At 43.8% G+C, this 17,769-nt stretch overlaps 1 protein-coding gene across 13 annotated transcripts in view; it reads right to left on the bottom strand.

The window, feature by feature from the left end:
- Window positions 1-17,769, bottom strand: part of FAM107B (family with sequence similarity 107 member B) — a 255,320-nt gene that overhangs the window by 2,977 nt on the left and 234,574 nt on the right. For 12 of the 13 annotated variants that reach the window (XM_055296535.2, XM_055296538.2, XM_063610089.1 and 9 more), the window contains 2 exons: window positions 9,072-9,255; window positions 336-486 (listed from right to left, as the gene is read on the bottom strand). In XM_055296535.2, coding sequence (XP_055152510.2) covers window positions 336-486; window positions 9,072-9,255 — 335 coding nt within the window. Of the gene's footprint in view, window positions 1-335; window positions 487-9,071; window positions 9,256-11,318; window positions 11,639-17,769 lie in introns of those variants that run through there. The other variant, XM_055296536.2, reaches the window with a different exon arrangement.

The following is a 17,769-nucleotide window of genomic DNA, read 5'->3' as shown; positions in this document are numbered from 1 at the left end:
AAGACAGGGCTAAGGAAACAAATCCCGGGGTCAATGCGCAGTTGCTCTGGAGTCTCCGTGAAGGTGAATGTCATTAAATTACTCCAGCCCCCTGTGTGAATTCAGTGCCATGTCCCTGTTTTGCTTTTGCCTCTGGGATCTCTTTTAGGTCCTCAGTAGGATTCTTCTCCTTGCCTTGGACGTATTTGACCCCATTTGCTGACATCTGTCTCCAGTATTTCTTTCATAGTATAAATGTATACACTGGCATGTCTGCTAAATCCTGCCCGCTACAACACTCCAACATTCTTCAAGACAAAAACAAAAAAAGACAGCTTCCAGCCAATGCCCCTTACCTGCTCCAACTTCTGCTGCCGTTTTAATAGCTCTATTTCCAAGTCGGATTTCTTCTTCTGTGCTTCTTCTTCCTTCTGCTTTATTACTTGGTCTCGTTTTCTTTTTTCCATCACCTTCTGCAATTCTGGTTTGTTCTGAGGCGCAAGACCCCTGCAAAAGAGCATTAACAAAAGTAAAAAACATTAATCTAATGGCTACATTTTTTATGAACAGAAATTTAACTTACAATATCAACCACGGAAAAGAGGTCTACAGAATTAGCACGATACCTACTAGGCTACAACAGGCAACATGGTGATCTAAGAAATTCACCAGCATGAAAGAAAGGCAAGAGGAGATCTCCAAATAGTACATCAAATCCGCTCATTCAATAAAAATGTATTGGTCACCTGCCGTGTGCAAGACACTAGGCTACGCAAAGGAGGGCAGTGAGGGTGGGGATGCGTGTACGATGACTGTGATGGGTGCCCATGACGGAGACGGAGATGGTCAGGAAATGAGGGGGCTCTGCATGGAGGGGAGGCTTCCCAAAATCTAGGCCCTGATTTTTTTCTTTTTTTTCTGAGACAGAGTCTCATACTCTGTCACCCAGGCTGGAGTGCAGTGGCATGCGATCTAGGCTCAATGCAACCTCCGCCTCCCAGGTTCAAGCAATTCTCCTGCCTCAGCCTCTGGAGTAGCTGGGATTACAGGCGTGCACCACCACGCCCAGCTAATTTTTGTATTTTTAGTAGACATGGGGTTTCACCATGTTGGTCAGTTTGGTCTGAAACTCCTGACCTCGGGATCCACTCACCTCAGCATCCCAAAGTGCTGGGATTACAGGCCTGAGCCACCGCACCTGGCCTCTAGCCCCTGATCTTATGCACTAAATGCAGCCTCAAGACCAGCTTAGACAGTAAAATGGCCCTGGAAACCTTCCTACCCTTCATTTTTCAGATCTGAAAGGGGGTTCTTGTACATCTAAAGGCACATCTGAGGTTACATCGTCACTGAAGGATATGGCCATGCAGAATCTTAATCCCCTAATTCTCAGTCCAGTGCTCCTCCACCGAAACCCTTTCAGATGTGTAGTTGATTATTTACAATGAAAGCAAGTCGGCCTTCAGGGAAGTCCTACATTTCTGAGAGATAAATTAGGCTGCCGTCTCTCCAAATGGGGAGAAACAAGCCAAACAGGCCATGAACTAGCCACCCTCCATCTGAAATATTTGAGAGAAGTCAAGGGAAAGACATGTCTTAGCATTTTCTCTAGTGCTCTGTCTGTTTAACTGTCAGCTTAAGATTTCCTTTTCTATTTCCTTAGGATTTCCCCTATGGCTTTCCAGAATGCTGGATTATCCAGCCCACATTTCTTCTTTTTGTCTTCCTTAGTCACTTAGCTAGTCTCCGCCAACTCGTAACTTATCTGAACTCGATGTTAAAATTTACCAAGACAATTTAAAATAAAAATAGGACAAACCACCAAACAGGAAAAGCACTATCAATTTCAGGCAGCACAGGGTGCAGGTAACAGCGCACACATACTCATGCTACGCATGCAGGCACGTGGCGGAACAGTAATTCATGCTTTTCTGAGGTGCAGGCAACAAGCACTGCTGACTCTGTCCTGGAATCCGGGATGGGCCTGAGCACCTCCCACACACCTCCTGGTCTGGCTGCTGGTGACTGCTAATCTGTAGACAAGGGACAGGGTTGTTCTCTAAATGACTCCTATCAACTACCGTGACTAACCAACTAGGAGTCATCTGAGCAACTGTTAAATAACAATTTCCAATGTATGTGCTCTGGCCAGAGAAATTCAACAGCACACTCACCTTGATCCCTTTCAAGTCCACACAATCACATCTGTAATTGCATACTTCCTCCTTCATCTAGAATTTCTAAAAATTCTGGCATCTCTCCTATCTAGATGTTTTTAAAAATCACAAAAACTTAATTCAAAGTTGTTGTTTAGAGTAAAAATGAGTATATTCCATCTTTTTTTTTTTTTTTTTCCCCAAGACAGGGTCTCTCTGTTGCCCGGGCTGGAGTGCAGCGGCATGATCTCAGCTCACTGAAACCTCTGCCTCCTGGGCTCCAGCGATCCTCCGACCTCAGCCTCCTGAGTAGCTGGGACCACAGGCACATGCCACCACGCCCAGCTCTTTTTTTTTTTTTTTTTTTTTTCGTTTTTGAGATAGAGTTTTGCTCTTGTTGCCCAGGCTGGAGTGCAATGGCACAATCTCGGGTCACTGCAACCTCCTCTTCCCAGGTTCAAGCGATTCTCCTCCCTCAGCCTCCCGAGGAGCTGGGATTACAGGTGCCCACAACCACGCCTGGATAATTTTTTATATTTTTAGTAGAGATGGGGTTTCACCATGTTGGCCTGGCTGGTCTCGAACTCCTGAGCTCAAGCCATCTACCTGCCTTGGCCTCCCAAAGTGGTGGGATTACAGGCATAAGTGACCACACCCAGCTAGTATATTCCATCTTTAATGACAGAGGACACAGTCAAAATAATGTATGTCTCCAATTTCCCAATTTTCATTAGCAGAACTTTCCGTTAAAAAAAATTTGGCCAAATTTCCAGGGAAACAAAAGAGGCGGGTGACTTTTGTGATTTAATTATGGTTTATTTCATAGTTATCAAGACTGAACAACAGGGCAAAAAATATGGACAGATTAAATCTTTAATCAGCACAATATAAGCTGCTTAAGAGTACTCTGTTCAAAATAAAGGTGTTGTTAACCACAGGAAAAGCTGTTTTTAAGTAATCTGAATAAAGACTTACTCAGTTTCATGACTATTAAAAAGTCTTGATATAACACTACTGACAGAATTAAGGGATTTAAATTTTAGGATTAAGAATTTAGCTATCTGAATAATTCACATTTCAAACATTTTTCTTTCCCTACATTTCACTGGCAAAATTAACTTCAACTATTGTTAAATTCTCCTGGATTATGCAAAAGCTGCTGAAGATTTGATGTATGACACATTTGGCTGACACTCTATTGCAACCTATGAATGGGTTTAACTATTACACAGTATTCATTTTCCTTTCAAAGATTTTACACAATAGTGACAGTAAGATAAAATATGTAGTAACAAAAAATTCAGGAAAATGGTGCTTATATGACAAATATTCTCTACTTACAGCAGTCAAGAAGTCATATAAATTTAGTTAATATTTTATCACAGTGGAACTTAACTTTCTGTGCTGAATGGAAAAAGTCAAGCATTGCCCATATAAGTCTCTAAGTCTAAATGGAGCAGGGATAGTGTCAACAGACGGAAGTGAGTTTCTCCAAATTTCGTAATTAACTACAATACCATCCCTTGCATAAGTATAGTTGGTTCTCTTTAATCAATTCTGACATATACAGCTAACGAGTACTTTCAACCCCTTTATGACAGTATCACCCAAGAGTGACAGTAATTCCCAAGTCGGCTTCTCGGTCAGGTAGCTACCTGTGACTACTGAAGCGCGCAAAGCCAATTTAAAAAACTATAAAATTAATAAGTGCTCTTTGCAGAAAAAGAAAAGTAATATGCCCATATGTTAAATAAAAAGCAAAAGCACATCCAAACCTTCTCCATTAAATGAATCGAGGAGCATCACTCCATTGCAAATGTTCTATGTGAACAGTGGCCCCAAAATTATGCAAAGTAGAGACCCTGTACCCATCAACCTCTACCTATTCCTGCATGCAGAGATAACTGTTACTAACAGTTTGGTCTACTTTCTATACCCATATAAACATGCCACAATTCTGCCACATCCCTACTGACAGACATCTATTTGGTTTCCAACTGTTCGCTATTAAAAACAATGAGGCTCTGAGCCTCTGTGGACATTTATAGCTGCACGCTTCTACAAGTATTTCTGTTGGCTAGATTCATAGAAGCGGAATTGCCGGCTAAGCATCTGCACATTGCATATTTTGATGAGTACTGCCAAAGCGCCCTACAAAAAGGCTGCAATGATTTATATTCCCACCACCAGAGTACAAAACATACAGACAACTTTGAAAGGTACATTTCACATAAACCACTAAATACATTCAAGGGCAGACGGGGCAAGTCCACATTCATTCCACATCTACCTGAACTCTGTGTACCTATGTATTAATAAGTGAAGTCATTTCATTACCTGGGAGAGCATTCAGCCAGACGAAAGGTCTGGGGCTTAGACCATTACAGAACAATGCCTACCCATGTAGCCAGACATCTCCTGGCCTAATTATTTTTCTTAGGCTACCGGGAAAAGTTGATTTGAATTTCAGCCCTTGTTCTTTTTTTAGGGGGGGACAGAGTCTCGCTCTATTGCCCATGCTGGAGTGCAGTGGCATGACCTCGGCTCATTGCAACCTCTGCTTCCTGGGTCCAAGCTACTCTCCTGCCTCAGCCTCCCAAGTAGCTGAGATTACAGGCGCGTGCCACCACACCCAGCTAATTTTTTTGTATTTTCAGTAGAGATAGGGTTTCTCCATGTTGGCCAGGCTGCTCTCAAACTCCTGGCCTTAGGTGATCCGCCTGCCTCGGCCTCCCAGAGTGCTGGAATTATAGGCGTGAGTCACCGCACTGGGCCTGAATTTCAGCCTTTGTTCTTCAATATTGTAATCTTCTGGTTTGGCCTGCCTCATTTACGTTTCTGGTTTAGTCATTTTTACCTGCATGGACTCAAACACAAATACTTGTATCCTTTATCTCTAGAACTGCCCCTATCTTTTTCCATGTTGTATAGCAGCAAGTATTTATTGAGGAACTATTCATCTAGTAAAGCATGCCAAAAGAATGTCAGCTAAAAACCAGGAACGAGAGGCCACTGACTTCGAAATATACAAGCCAAAGAACCAACTTTAGGGATATGTTTAGGTAACTGACCTATTTATTCCAAAAAGTAATCTTTGTAGAGCACAGAATCTCTCTCTCTCTCTCTCTAAATAATATCAGAAATATTCTTAATTTTTTTTTTTGAGATGGAATCTCACTCTGTCACCCAGGCTGGAGTGCAGTAGCGCCATTTTGGCTCACTGCAAGCTCCACCTCCCAGGTTCACGTCATTCTCCTGCCTCAGCCTCCTGAGTAGCTGGAACTACAGGCGCCCGCCACCACGCCTGGCTAATTTTTTATATTTTTAGTAGAGATGGGGTTTCACCACGTTAGCCAGGATGGTCTTGATCTCCTGACCTCGTGATCCACCCACCTCGGCCTCCCAAAGTGCTCGGATTACAGGCGTGAGCCACCGTGCCCAGCCGTTTTTAATTGTTTTTTTAAAGATCGCTTCAATAGTAATCTTTTAACCAAAAAAAAAAAAAAAAAAATCATTTTGAAATCTGCCTTTTTACACTACTGAAAACACCTATGGAAAGTGAGAATCTGACACAGGCTTTTAACCGTCAGACCTAGAGGCTTCCAAGACTTTTAACCTGAAACTAAGCTGGGCTCCAGAGATGGTAAATAGAGGAACAGGATTATATTCTAGAAAGAGCATAGGTTTGCAGTTAGAAGGTCTGTGGGTGCTCGTTCTCTTAAGCAGTGACTTGGCCTTTAACACATAATCTCTGAAATGTAACTGGAAAAACTGAACTGCTATAGAGCTTTGAGCTAAATTTGTAGCTATGTGTAGCAAAGGTGTAAGTCTCACATAAACTTGTTTTTATTTCTAAACACTATTTCAAAAAACTATTATGTAATCTTGAGATAATTCCTTAAACCAGTCACCTTGAGATTACTCACGTGAGTGAGGGTAACCTGAAGATAGCATACACTGGGCTATTAGAAAGAGCACCAGATGAGACAAAATGTAGGAAGACTTGTTATAAACTGCAGAAAAGCAAACGGATTTTTATTCCAATATCATGCAGTAATCAAGACTGGTTATTCATTAACCAAACATACATAGTATTGATGTGATGTATCCTATAGTTTGGCACTAAAATTTAGAAATAAAAACCCCAGTCTCTAAAAAGTATACAAAATAAAAGATGAATGAAAGGAAAGAAACTCAGAAATTCTCACTCTAAAACCAGTGTATTTCTAACAAGTTTGGTATGAGCTTGAAAACTCTTAAGAGATAAGATGAGATATATTCATTTGATTTTGAAATCTGTCTTTTCTTTTTTTTTTTTTTTTTTTTTGAGACGGAGTCTCGCTCTGTTGCCCAGGCTGGAGTGCAGCAGCGCGATCTCGGCTCACTGCAAGCTCCGCCTCCCGGGTTCACGCCATTCTCCTGCCTAAGCCTCTCCGAGTAGCTGGGACTACAGGCGCCCGCCACCACGCCTGGCTAATTTTTTTTGTATTTTTAGTAGAGACGGGGTTTCACCGTGGTCTCAATCTCCTGACCTCGTGATCCACCCGCCTCGGCCTCCCAAAGTGCTGGGATTACAAGCATGAGCCACCGCGCCCGGCCCTTCTTTTTCTTTTTTTTTACTGTATTTCCAACCAGACAAAAATCCTTCAAAAAAAGGGAGAAAAAGCAATAGGAAATTCCAGATGTTGCCACATAGGAAGTGGAAGATAGATGTGACTAAGTGATCACTTATTATGTTAAGCATTTTCATACAAGCTATTATTTACTTTAAGTTTTTCTTTTTTTTTTTGGAGCCAGAGTCTTGCTCTGTCACCCAGGCTGGAATGCATTGCCACAATCTCAGCTCACTGCAACCTCCACCTCCCATGTTCAAGCAATTCTCCTGCCTCAGCCTCCCGAGTAGTTGGGATTACAGGCGTGTGCCACCACGCCCGGCTAATTTTTGTATTTTTAGTAGAGACAAGGTTTCGCCAGGTTGGCCAGACTGGTCTCGAACTCCTGACCTCAGGGGATCCACCTGCCTTGGCTTCCCAAAGTGGTGGGATTACAGGCATGAGCCATGGTGCCCAGCCTACTTGAATTTTGATAAGAAAGATACTATTATCTCCCTCTTTATAGATGAAGAAACAGATCTCAAGAGGGGATACCTTGGCCAAGATCATAAGGTAGGTAAAGTTAAGTCCTGGTAAAACCAAGATTCATATCATTTCTCTCTGACCTCAAAGCCCACGTCCTCTCTACACCATAGTACTTTAGGGAAATCCAGCATTGTCTCAGATTAGTTGAGCTGGGCAAACAAGGAGAAGAAAGAACAGGCCAGACAAAGACAGACAGAATGGAAGCCCTTTCTCTAAAAAATGTGGAAATAGACTCAACTGCACAAATCTGTAGGTTTTACAGCAATATGACCCAAACTACTAAATACATTTTTTGCAGAATAATTCATAGCCTATAATTTAGAGAACACTTATTCTGCAAATGGTGGTTTTACTCTGACCTTTATTCTGACTTGGAGCCCTTTCATAGGTTTTCCTAGAAGAAAAAGTTTGAGCTAAAATGTTTCTTAGAGAACAGCTAAGTCTCCTACCTTACACTTTATAGATAAGGGAACTGAGGCCAAAGAGGTGAAGATAATCTGAAAATCTATGAGTGACAACTGCTATTCTGTTTCGGAGCCTACTAAACTGACAATCTTTCCACCAAAATGAAGACATGATTTCCCAGGCAGGATAGGATGGCTTCTAAATTCTGTGGTCTATTTTAGGAACTTGATAGTCTCATTTTGCTTTGGCCATAATAATACCAAATTCATATATTCTTTCTTCTACTGTGTGACAAAGGCAGATGGAAGCTAAAAACTTATTTGCATTCAGTTTAATATACATTAATCCAACAGCTTCCTAGTAATATGCTGGGGATAAAACAGGAGTAAGCCACATTCCCATACTCTAGAGGGAGAAATGTATTTACAAATGATTCCTGGGATAGATAGGAGTCATTAGTTCTAGCTGGAGTGTACTCAGGAAAGAGAATTGCCATAAAAATGCCCCTTGATCCTCTTTAAAACATTTGTTTAACTAGGCCTCCCTGTAAAAAATTACCCTAATGCTAAACTTGATCTGCGTATCTTTCAGTTCAATGGGAGACCTTTCACCAGGGCTTAGCAAAGAGTGGGCAAATGAGCCATCTATAGTCCTGCGAGATCTGAAAATAATCCTAAATGAAGCTTCCTAGTTCTTAAATTGAAAAAGTAGCCTTTCATCCTCAGTTCTCCTAGTCTCCTGTCCTGCCCAAATTACTTAAAAAGCAGAGTACAGCAACCCAACATCCAAAATGATTTACGGCACAGATGGAGTTTGCAAAGTAGACAGAAGGTAAATGTTTTCCTGTCCTCCAAAATAATTAATAATAAAGACTATGATAATAATCATTTAAAATGCTACTCAAAAAACAAACAAAAACATGAGTGTCCTATCTATTAAGTCTAATATGGTTCTAGAGACTTCTACCCGCTACTGACAAATGCCGGAGTAGGCGGTAATTACATGATTTCTACACCTCCCCCAGTGTAAGGAGAAAATTCAGATTTTAAATTTAAGAACATATTTCTCTTCTACTTAGGACATTCTCTTCTATCCTTACTCCAGCCTCTTCCATCCGAATTTGGAAATACACATCCATTTCAGAAGGGAACCCGTGACTGCAGGAGTCTGGAAGCACTGCTGGCCACCACAGTGATGGCCACCTGCAGGGGATCTGCCTCATGGGAGGGATAACCCGGTTCTAGGATGTGAGAAGGAATAAGAAAGCCTTAACAAAGGGCAAGAAATCAAAGACTCTTTGAAGCCTCTGTAAATAGAATTAAAATTAGGTATCATGATCTTAAAAGTCTTCTTAAAAAAAAAAAAAAAAACTATGCTCAAGAAACCATTTTACCTTTTTTGATTCATAAGAAGTTCTCTGTGAAGATCTTGATGGTTCCGGGAGGTTTTGACAGGATTGATCAGTTTCTGAGGCCTAATGAGTTCAGGATTGTCATCTTCTATGTAGTCTGGCTCGGCCATGATGCTTCTTGTAATGAGATATGAGTCCTTAGGGTCGATATCCTCAGGTGGGCCGTCTGAAAGAGACAGATGGGAAACACTCATTTGCAGTTTTTGCTAAGGCTTCTCCCACACATGCAGAGGCCCACAGAGCTGTGCTCAGTATGCTAACACATGCCATCCTCCTGAGTCCACTCTGGGGCATCACTGATAAATCTTCTAAAGCGCTTGGAATGTAACTGGGGTGGGGCAGGGAAGAGAATGGTGGCCTGGTCTCGTCTTGCCCATGACTAAGGCCAGGGAGCCCTGTGGCCTGACTTCTATCACTGCCACTGCCACAACTTGAGTTCCAGTCACAAAGGATGCTTCCTGCCACCCTGTCTCCATATCAACTTCAGAACAAGCACTTGAGTATGTCAGAAAAAAGAAAGTTCAAATGAAAATTTGAACACTGGCTCACAATGGCTGCAGTTGGACACATGAGTCAGGAAAGCGGGGCCTATAAACTAAAGCTGGCCTCTTACCTGTCTTACTGGAGTTTGTTAAATATTTCACTGACGGTTATTGGTCATAAATCTGTTTATCAGATACAGAACAAAGACGGGATGGAATCAGTCACCTTCCACCAGACTCTAACGATGCCTAACCTTTCTCCTACCCACTCAGCTGCATATTCACCTTATCTTAACGCACAGCGTCTCTGAGCGCCAATCACAATCACAGGACTGAAACTGCTGCTTCACTGCCTGCTTCTCCCACCTCTGTGCCACATGTATTCCCCTGTTACAAAATACAAGGCCAGGCAAGGTGGCTCATGCCTGTAATCCCAGCACTTTGGGAGGCTGATGTGGGAGGATCACCGAGGCCAGGAGCTCAAGACCAGCTTGGGCAACATAGCAAGACCCCATATGTTTAAAAAACATTGGAAATGCCCTGGGCATAGTGGTACATGCCTGTAGTCTCAGCTACTTGGGAGGCTGAGGTGGGAGAATCACTTGAGCCCAAGAGTTGAGAGACTGCAGAGGGCTATGATTGCACCACTGCACTCCAGCCTGGGTGACAGGGCAACAGCAAGACCTCATATCTTTAAAAGAAAAAAAAAAAAAAGAGAGACTGGGCACAGTGGCTCATATCTGTAATCCCAGCACTTTGGGATGCTAAGGTGGCTAGATCACTTGAGGCCAGGGGTTCGAGACCAGCCTGGCCAATATGGTGAAACCCTGTCTCTACTAAAAATACAAAAATTAGCCAGGCGTGGTGGCATAGTCCCAGCTACTTGGGAGGCTGAGGCAGGAGAATCGTTTGAACTCAGGAGGCAAGAGGTTGCAGTGAGTCGAGATCACACCATTGCACTCCAGCCTGGGCAACAGAGTGAGACTCTGTCTCAAACAAAACAAAACAGAAAAGGAAAGGGAATGAAATGTATATATATTGCGACTCACATAACTTACTTTGGGACCCATTCTCAGTCTACACTGAGTCTGCGTTCTCAGGCTTAAGTAAGTCCTCAAACTTGGCTCCAAATAAATCTAACTGTGATTTCTCTAAGTTTTAGTGCTTGTTGTTTCACTTTTTGGTCAACAGGCACCGGACCCAGGTCCTTTATTGCTAATCCTTTGGCCTCAGCAAATCAATCTATGCTACAGACATATCAATGCTGACCCTGTGCCAGTGGAAGAGGCTTCTAGTTCTCAGCACGGTGCTCGCTGGCCTGTGACACTGGTCACTGTCTCCTTCCTTAAGCACCCTGTGGGCTTCATCCTGCTTCTATCCTTCCAGGCCTTTCCTCAAACGTCACCTTCTCAGAGAGGCCTGACCTCCTAGCCGCCCTGCTGAAAAGTATGACCCTGCCCCTAGCACCTCCCCGTGTTATGTTCCGTCCATCAAACCACAGCAACATCTTTACAAAGTTAATGTGAAAATAAAGAGAATGAAAATCCAAAGGCTAAGTCAATCGAAAAATAATGTAGCTGCAACATTTGTTTAAATATCTTAAATATCACTGCATGATTAAGGCTCAAAATTATCAAACAATAAGGCATATACAATAAATTACACCAAACATTCCTCAGACACTATTTGCATTGATCTTTTAACAACAAGAATGCCTGCAACCTGAACTGAATTGAGAATTACAAACCTCGCAGAGGGTGACTTGGGGAACCCATCACAGCCAGCCTGATTTCAACATACTGTCCCATGGAAAAACATGCTCCTCGGCGAAATCCTAAATGCACTACATACACCTCTGCGCAGCCACAAGTGTCTGAAAAATCAACTGCAGTTTCCTTCTAGTTAATCATAGACCAAGAAGGCTACACACTTCCATAAAAGGCTCTGTATCTCTGCCCTTCACCATAGATAATCTCCATGATGCTAAATCCAAACAGACAACCGCCTCTGACCTTGACCTCGTTATTACAGTTGGGGAGGAGCTAGAGGGAATGTGACAGAAGAGCGGGCCCGTAATCAGCAGCAGAAAGAGCGCGTGCAAAGGCCACAGGGTAGGAGGGTGCCTGGCAGGGATGAGGAATGGCAAAGCAGCGAGGGTGGCCACAGGGGAGGGAGGGATGGTGAGGATATAGAGCGTGGGAACTTGAACACCAGTACTGGCATTCTGGTCTTCACCCTGAGGGCCATGGGAAGTCATTTCCAGGTTCTGAGCAGAGTAATGACAGTTATCTGACTCATGAGTTAAAAGATTACTCTACCTCCTAGGTTTAGAACGGGCTGCAGGCAGGCAGGCAGGCAGGGAGTCAGGGCGGGAGCGGCAAAGGTCATCCAGGTGAGAGATGCTTTAGACTCGTGCAGCAGCAGCACAGGTAGGTGGACAGCCTGATTCAAGATGTATTTTAAAGGTAAAGTCTCTGAGACTTCCTGAAGGACTGGACACGAGGTGTGAAAAGCACAGAGGAATCACTCAGAGGTTTCCAATCTGAGCAACCAGAAGGCTCAAGTTGCCATGACAGGAGGCTGAAAGAGCAAGTGGATCTGGGACGTGTCGAGTCTGAGATGTCTGATCGACTTGGAAGAGGTGACACTGAGAGGGCAAGTGCAGCCAGCGCTCAAGCCTGGGTGACTCGCTTTCCTTTACCTGACTGACTGGCCCTCCGTGGCCTCAGGCTTTGCCTGCCCTCCGCTTTCCGTCCCCTCATCCTCTGTCCCGCACTTCCACTTCTCCCTCAACTAGAGACAGCATAAGATGCCCACTCAGCCTTTCCTGGAAGTCAGTGTTGAGGTGCAAACATGATGTGGGCCTTGTTGCCAGGAGGGAGGTTGAGCTTCCACTGCACAGAATGAAATGACTTTAGTTCTGAATCTAGGAAACAGGCCCTAGCTTGGGACTTTTTTCTGAACTCTCTCTAGATTTAGTTGCTTGGAAGTCTTTCTTCTCACATAGGACCAGTAGGGTGAGGGGCACCCAAGCCTGTCTCCTATTAGACAGACACGGGCACTGTGAGCCGGTGCAGGAGGGGAGGGCTGCGGTTGACTTTTCAGACACTTGTGGCTGCACAGAGATGTGTGTAGTGCATTTAGGATTTCAGCCCAGAAGGATGTTTTTCCATGGGACAGTGTGGTGAAGTACATGTATATGCTGTCAACACAGGGGCAAACATCTTTCTTTTTCACTGGTTTGTCCTTCTTCACAACTGGAGCTGGAAAAGGGGGTGCACAGGAGCCTCTCAGTCTGAGTTAAGCATGGAGACCTTAAGCCTGTCCTCAGAATAGGTGGCACGGTCCCTGCAGCTCCTCATGCACAGGCCACACTGGGGCCTGGGAAATGGTCATTTAGTAACAAGGGGGTGAACAGGCCTGGAGCAACCCCCTCCTTGAGTCTCTGTACTCAGGGCAGTGGTGATGGCGGGAGAGCCATGTGGGATCTGGGTTCCAGCTGCTTCTCAGTGACACCCCGCCCTGGAGCTGTGACTAGCACATGGCAATAACCATAACTATGACCTTCTTCACAGCTCTTTCCCTCTCCCAGCCATCCTGCTCACTGCTACCAATGCTGGAAAATACAACTCTGGTATAAGGCAACTCTTGCATCTCACAAATCCTATCTTCCAATCAAGCTGAAACCAATGCTCTTACTCCCTCCTCCACCAGCGTGCTTACAGCAGCACTGCCCCCTCTGAAGGCATGCTGAGGCTTTTCCCACCACAGCCCCGGATCTCCACAAAGCCAAACTCACGCATCCAGCAGATCCAAATAAATGCCGCATCTGCCCTGACGCCTTCCCAAATTCTATGGGATGTTCTTTGTTCTCTTTTCCTAGTATTTGTCAACCACTGCCTTGTATTACAGCAACGTGGATATAAATCTTATCCTCTCTTTACTGCAAAGAACATGTCTGGTTTATGTTCCTATTCCTTTGACCCCTTGGACTTGTTCAGAAAGTATTACTTAAATGAGGTAACAAAGGCATGGGCTAACGACAGAGGGTGTCCCTAAGCCATTTGGATTCCACTGCCATAAGGTATAGTGCAGAAAGTGGCGTTGAGCGGCCAGGTACATTTCCTCACTGAGCAACAAGGAATCCAGGAGCCTGAGAGTAAAGATGGGGTAGAAATGTCTAGAGGTGTGCCAAGGGCCTCTCGTGCTGTTCTGAATGGAGGGGACTCGCTGAAAGATTTTTAAGCTGTTGAATAATAACAGAGAATTGTATTTCAGACAGACACACTATGCACTGAAAAACGCTGCCTGATGAGAATTCTACCTTTAATTTCCACTAAGCAACACATGGAAGTCATTATTCGACTCTATTATCCCAGAGGACTGGGAAATCCCATGCTTACAGATGGATTTTGAGTCCTTGCTTTTCATGTTCTTCCCTTTCCAAAGTTCACTCCAGGCCCAGCTCTCTGGCTATCCCAGGTACTTCTGTTGACTGCTTTCCAGAGGTGAATTACCATTCCCTCGGAAAACTTTCACAACTGGGCTGACAAAACAAACCCAGACCGCAACTGGCTTGCCCCAGCAGACTGCTCTGGCTCCATATCTACATATTTCTACATCAAACAGATGAATTCAAAACCTAATCCTCTAATATTTAAGAATCAGAATTTAGAGATTATGCTAATTTTCATGTTTACCTAAATATTTAAGACCTAATTCTATCTAGAAGCACTAATACTTGAATCCTTTCTAAAACAATCTCTTGGCACATGGCAACGTGTACAGTTTACAGGTGCACTACCACCAATCAAAGTGAAACAACCTTTTGAACTGCTAAAACTTCTGGAAAGTTAAAAGTAATTCCAAAATGCTTTTGGAGAATCTGTTTCCTAAGCCATCTCTAAGATTCTGCCAACCCTCTGGCAATACCCTGAGAAACCCATGTTACGTAAGGTGGAGGCGGCAAACTCCAGGCCGGGTCAGCCTGAAAAGGGAAAGACACCTCTTGGATCCAAAGCCTCTCTCTCAGCACCCACCGTTCCCAGACAGGCAGGAGCCTGAGTTCTGGTAAGAATTTTTCCCAAAGTGCAGTTGGTTTCATCACAAACTCCTGACTTGCCTGGCCCTAAGGCAAACCCAAAAGTTTCCATCTTAGACCAGGCAACACACGAGTGCCCAGGGGATTTCTGTGGCCACCAACCTGGTGCACCACGGCTTAGAAACGACATCCCACCCGAGTCATCTGCGTAAGTGCAGAGATGTTATTGTTTCATACTCTGCCAAACTCCACTATGGCTATAGGACAGTCCCCTGTGGCTTCCCAGGATGGTCATTTAAAACAATGACGAACTCAACAAATTGCTGCCAATATGCTGTTGTACAAATGCCAAACAGTGATGCTCTTGGGAAACTATCAAATTCATTTTCTCATCAGTTTTTTCATCCCCCGAAAATGTATTTTTACAAATAAGGCACATATTTTATATTTAGAAAATGGCAGAGGAGGAGGGAGCGAGTACTAAGGAGGGCAAGAAACATCCGGCAGACATCTGCCTACAGCAACCAGAAGCTGGCCCAAGTGAGGTGGGAACGACCAGTAGGTGGCAACAGCTCCTCAACTAATGAGGTGTCCAGACCCAGAATGGCAGGTCCGCTTTCCTTAGGACAGCCAGACTGGAGCAGCCATGCCCGCTCTGCCCTCCGGCACTGGCATTGTAGTCAAAGCACACCCCAAAAGCAGTTGGCCATTCTGAGAGATGCGGTGAAAGGAATCCATCTTGGAATTGGTGTCCATGTCACCTGGGGGTATATGTAAGCTTCCCCTGTCACTTGGTCCTCATATGGCCCACGAGGTAGGGATCATGACTCCCCAGTCTCCAAATGAGGCTGACAGCTTCAAGAGCATGGGTTCGGGTGCGGCAACCTGCATCTGCATTCCAGCTTCGTCACTTGCTCTAAGTGTGATCTTGGGTAAGGGCCTTCGCCAGTTCAACAACGCAACAATGAAAAAGGACTGACAGATCTTACAGGGTTGCTATGAAGAGTAAATAAGAAATGCACCCGCCGGGCCACAGTGGTTCACACCTGTAATCCCAGCACTTTGGGTGGCCGAGTCAGGTGGATCATGAGGTCCAGAGATCGAGACCATCCTGGCCAACATGGTGAAACCCCATCTCTACTAAAAATACAAAAAGTTGGGCGTGGTGGCGTGCACCTGTAAAACCAGCTACTTGGGAGGCTGAGGCAGGAGAATCGCTTGAACCCAGGAGGTGGAGATTGCAGTGGGCTGAGATTGCGCCACTGCACTCCGGCCTGGAGACAGAGTGAGACTCTGTCTCAAAAAAAAAAAAAAAAAAAAAAAAGAACGAAATGCACCAAACGCAATGCCTACAACACAGTAAGCTTTCAATAGATGTCACTTGCTATTAGCACTGTCACTGGCAACGAATAAGAATAAATTAGTAACAATAATGCTGTCACTGCTGCCCAAGGTTACCCAGCTGCTAAAGAGCAGGACCAAGATTTGACCCTGAGTCTGTGTAATTCCAAAAGGAAGCTCTTAGGCACTCCATGGGCTGGGATGACGGATGGAGGAACCAGGTTGGATTTTAACAGAATGACTTCCTGTCTCTCAACAGGACTTTAGAAGCTTTCTAATATCACAGCTTTACGATCCCCAACAGAAAACACCTTGCAAAGGATGACATTAAAGTGAGATGGGAGGCAGGAAAGACATATTTCATTAAAACATATCAATATAAATGTTTTTTATAAGAATGTTAATGGGAGGCCATTCATAATAGTCCCAAACTGGAGGCAACTCAAATGTCCACTAACAGTAGGGTGGGTAAGTAAACAGCGGTGTGCTGATATAGTGGTATACTACGCAGCAATGAGAATGAACTGGCAATTCTGCAAGCAAGGCATAGCTGAATCTCACAAATACAACGTTGAGCAAACAAAGCCAAATGCAGAAGAGTATATACCACATGCGTCCATGTACACAATGTTCAAAACCAGGCAAAACCAACCTTTGATGTTAGGTGTCAGGATAATGGTTATTTCAGGAGTGAACAGACGGCAGTACAGATGGGGCTTCTAGGGTCTGGAAAAGACTGTTTCTGGATAATACAGATTCTGGTGACACAGGTGTGTTTCCTCTGAACATTCACCCTCAATCGGTACACTTTTTGGTGCATGCCCTCCTCTGCACGTGTAAGAGTACACGTTCAACAGCTATTAAAATTACTATCCACAAGTCACTTGGTTGCTGCTGCATAATGACAATTCTGTCATTTCATCCATCTTAAACTGTGCACAGTCCATGGGAAGTTATACAGCATAATGGAAAAAAGCATCAGGCTTGAAGACCACTCATCCTGAATTAGAATCCCTGGTTAGGTCACTCATCAATCATGTGATTTTTATAAAATTATTTAACCTGAGTCTTGATTTCCTCAACTGGAAATCAGAGCTAGTAAACTTGCATATGCAGAGTTTGTCTCAGCATTCTGGAAAACATCTACCATCCACAGTATTTGCCCATGTGGCAGATGCTCAACAAAGTGGTCAAACAGTCCCAACAAACTAATTCGTTACTTTAACTCTCCGTTACTTAATGTTCCATCAACATGAAAGTGAATGACCGTATACCACAAGTACACTAGTTTAGACAAACAAGAATAATGATGAACCCAATCTTGGCCTCTGTTCATTTTTCCATGTGGACAGGGAAGGGGGAAAGTGTTGTGGAAGAAAGAAAATGACTGGAGCAGGATCTCAGAGAGGCTTGTGCCAAAGTTGGGTACCCAAGACCCAGCTGCTATCTGTCAGAAGAAAGTGAGGCTGATGGTCAACCAATGACAGTTTGGGTTGCTTTCCATGGAAACTAGCAAATTACTCCTGCAACTAAATTTCTTCGGCCTTGTACCTCCCCAAAGTCTGAATCTTGGCTAAAAAGAGGCATTTTCTATATTGTCCAAACATATCATGATCAAAGCCAAAGTTAAAAAAAAAAAAAAGCAGTTCTTGCATAATCTTGTTTTGCCAGGAAGTTGGATATTCAAACAAACCTAGAAAAGACTGAAGACAAACTATAGAGAGAAAATGAAAACAAAAACAAAAATACTTTAGGGTGTGAGAACAAGAAGTCTCTAGACAGAAGAAAACTAATATAAAATAAATAAAGATTCATT

Source organism: Symphalangus syndactylus, chromosome 10, assembly GCF_028878055.3.
Source record: "Symphalangus syndactylus isolate Jambi chromosome 10, NHGRI_mSymSyn1-v2.1_pri, whole genome shotgun sequence".
In the NCBI taxonomy this organism is placed as follows: Eukaryota; Metazoa; Chordata; class Mammalia; order Primates; family Hylobatidae; genus Symphalangus; species Symphalangus syndactylus.
This window is presented reverse-complemented; position numbering and strand designations above follow the sequence as displayed.